The sequence below is a fragment of the Neopelma chrysocephalum genome, unplaced genomic scaffold, assembly GCF_003984885.1.
Source record: "Neopelma chrysocephalum unplaced genomic scaffold, ASM398488v2 Primary Assembly neopelma1_95851, whole genome shotgun sequence".
Lineage (NCBI taxonomy): Eukaryota > Metazoa > Chordata > Aves > Passeriformes > Pipridae > Neopelma > Neopelma chrysocephalum.
Genome location: NW_020924506.1, coordinates 2,529 through 3,602, shown reverse-complemented (window position 1 = coordinate 3,602; position 1,074 = coordinate 2,529). Strand labels below are relative to the sequence as shown.

The window sequence follows — 1,074 nt, the reverse complement described above, 5'->3', positions numbered from 1 at the left end:
GGATGAAGGGTGGGATGAAGAGAAGGATGAAAGGATGGATCCTCGGGGGGCTGCGGCTCCTCAGAGCAAATCCCTCACGCGGGGAGGGCAGGGAGGGGCCCTTTCCCTGCGGGAAGGAGTTGGGGAGATGCTGCTGGAGCTGTTTCCCTGTGAGAATGAGTTGGGGAGAGGCCACTGGAGCAGTTTCCCCGAGAGAAGGAGTTGGGGACACCCGTCTGGAGTGTTTTCCCCACGGGAAGGGGCTGGGGACACACTCCTGGAGTGTTTTCCCCACGGGAAGGAGTTGGGGAGACACCCCTGGAGCAGTTTCCCCACGGGAAGGAGTTAGGGAGAAGCTTCTGGAGCGTTTTCCCCGCGGGAAGGAGTTGGGGCCACCCCACTGGAGCATTTTCCCCATGGGAAGGAGTTGGGGAGACACTTCTAGAGCAGTTTCCCCCCAGGAAGGAGTTGGGGACAAATCGCTGGAGCATTTTCCCTGCGGGAAGGAGCTGGGGAGACACTTCTAGAGCAGTTTCCCTGGTTGAAGGAGTTGGGGAGACACTTCTAGAGCAGTTTCCCCGTGGGAAGGAATTGGGGGCACCCCACTGGAGCGTTTTCCCCGCAGGAAGGAGCTGAGGACACACTCCTGGAGTATTTTCCCCGCAGGAAGGAGCTGAGGACACACTCCTGGAGTATTTTCCCCGCGGGAATGACCCCGTGCGGTGCCTTGGGGGGGAGCTGCCCGTACCTACCCGCGCTCAGTGCGAGGCCGACATGGCCCAGGCTCCCTCCATCCTCCACACGGAGAAGGCGTAGCTGAGCCTCTCCTGGGCCGGGTTGGTGCCGGGCGGGGCGGCCCCGGGCCCCGGCTCGTCCCCCCTCAGCACCCGGCACAGGAAGTCGATGTAGCGGGCGGCCAGTTTGAGCGTCTGGATCTTGCTCAGCTTGTCCGAGGGCAGGGTGGGGATGATCTTCCTCAGCTCGGCGAAGGCGTCGTTCAGGGACTGGGTCCTCTGGCGCTCCCGGACGTTGGCGATGACCCTCTGGGCGTGCCCGTTCTCTGCCGGGGGGGTGGGGATGGCGATGACCCTCTGG

At 63.3% G+C, this 1,074-nt stretch overlaps 1 protein-coding gene across 1 annotated transcript in view; it reads right to left on the bottom strand.

Annotated features, from left to right (window-relative positions):
- Window positions 1-737: 737 nt before the first annotated feature.
- Window positions 738-1,074, bottom strand: part of LOC113981018 (twist-related protein 2-like) — a 597-nt gene continuing 260 nt past the window's right edge. The window contains exon 2 of the mRNA XM_027708250.1: window positions 738-1,039. Coding sequence (XP_027564051.1) covers window positions 738-1,039 — 302 coding nt within the window. The remainder of the gene's footprint in view (window positions 1,040-1,074) is intronic.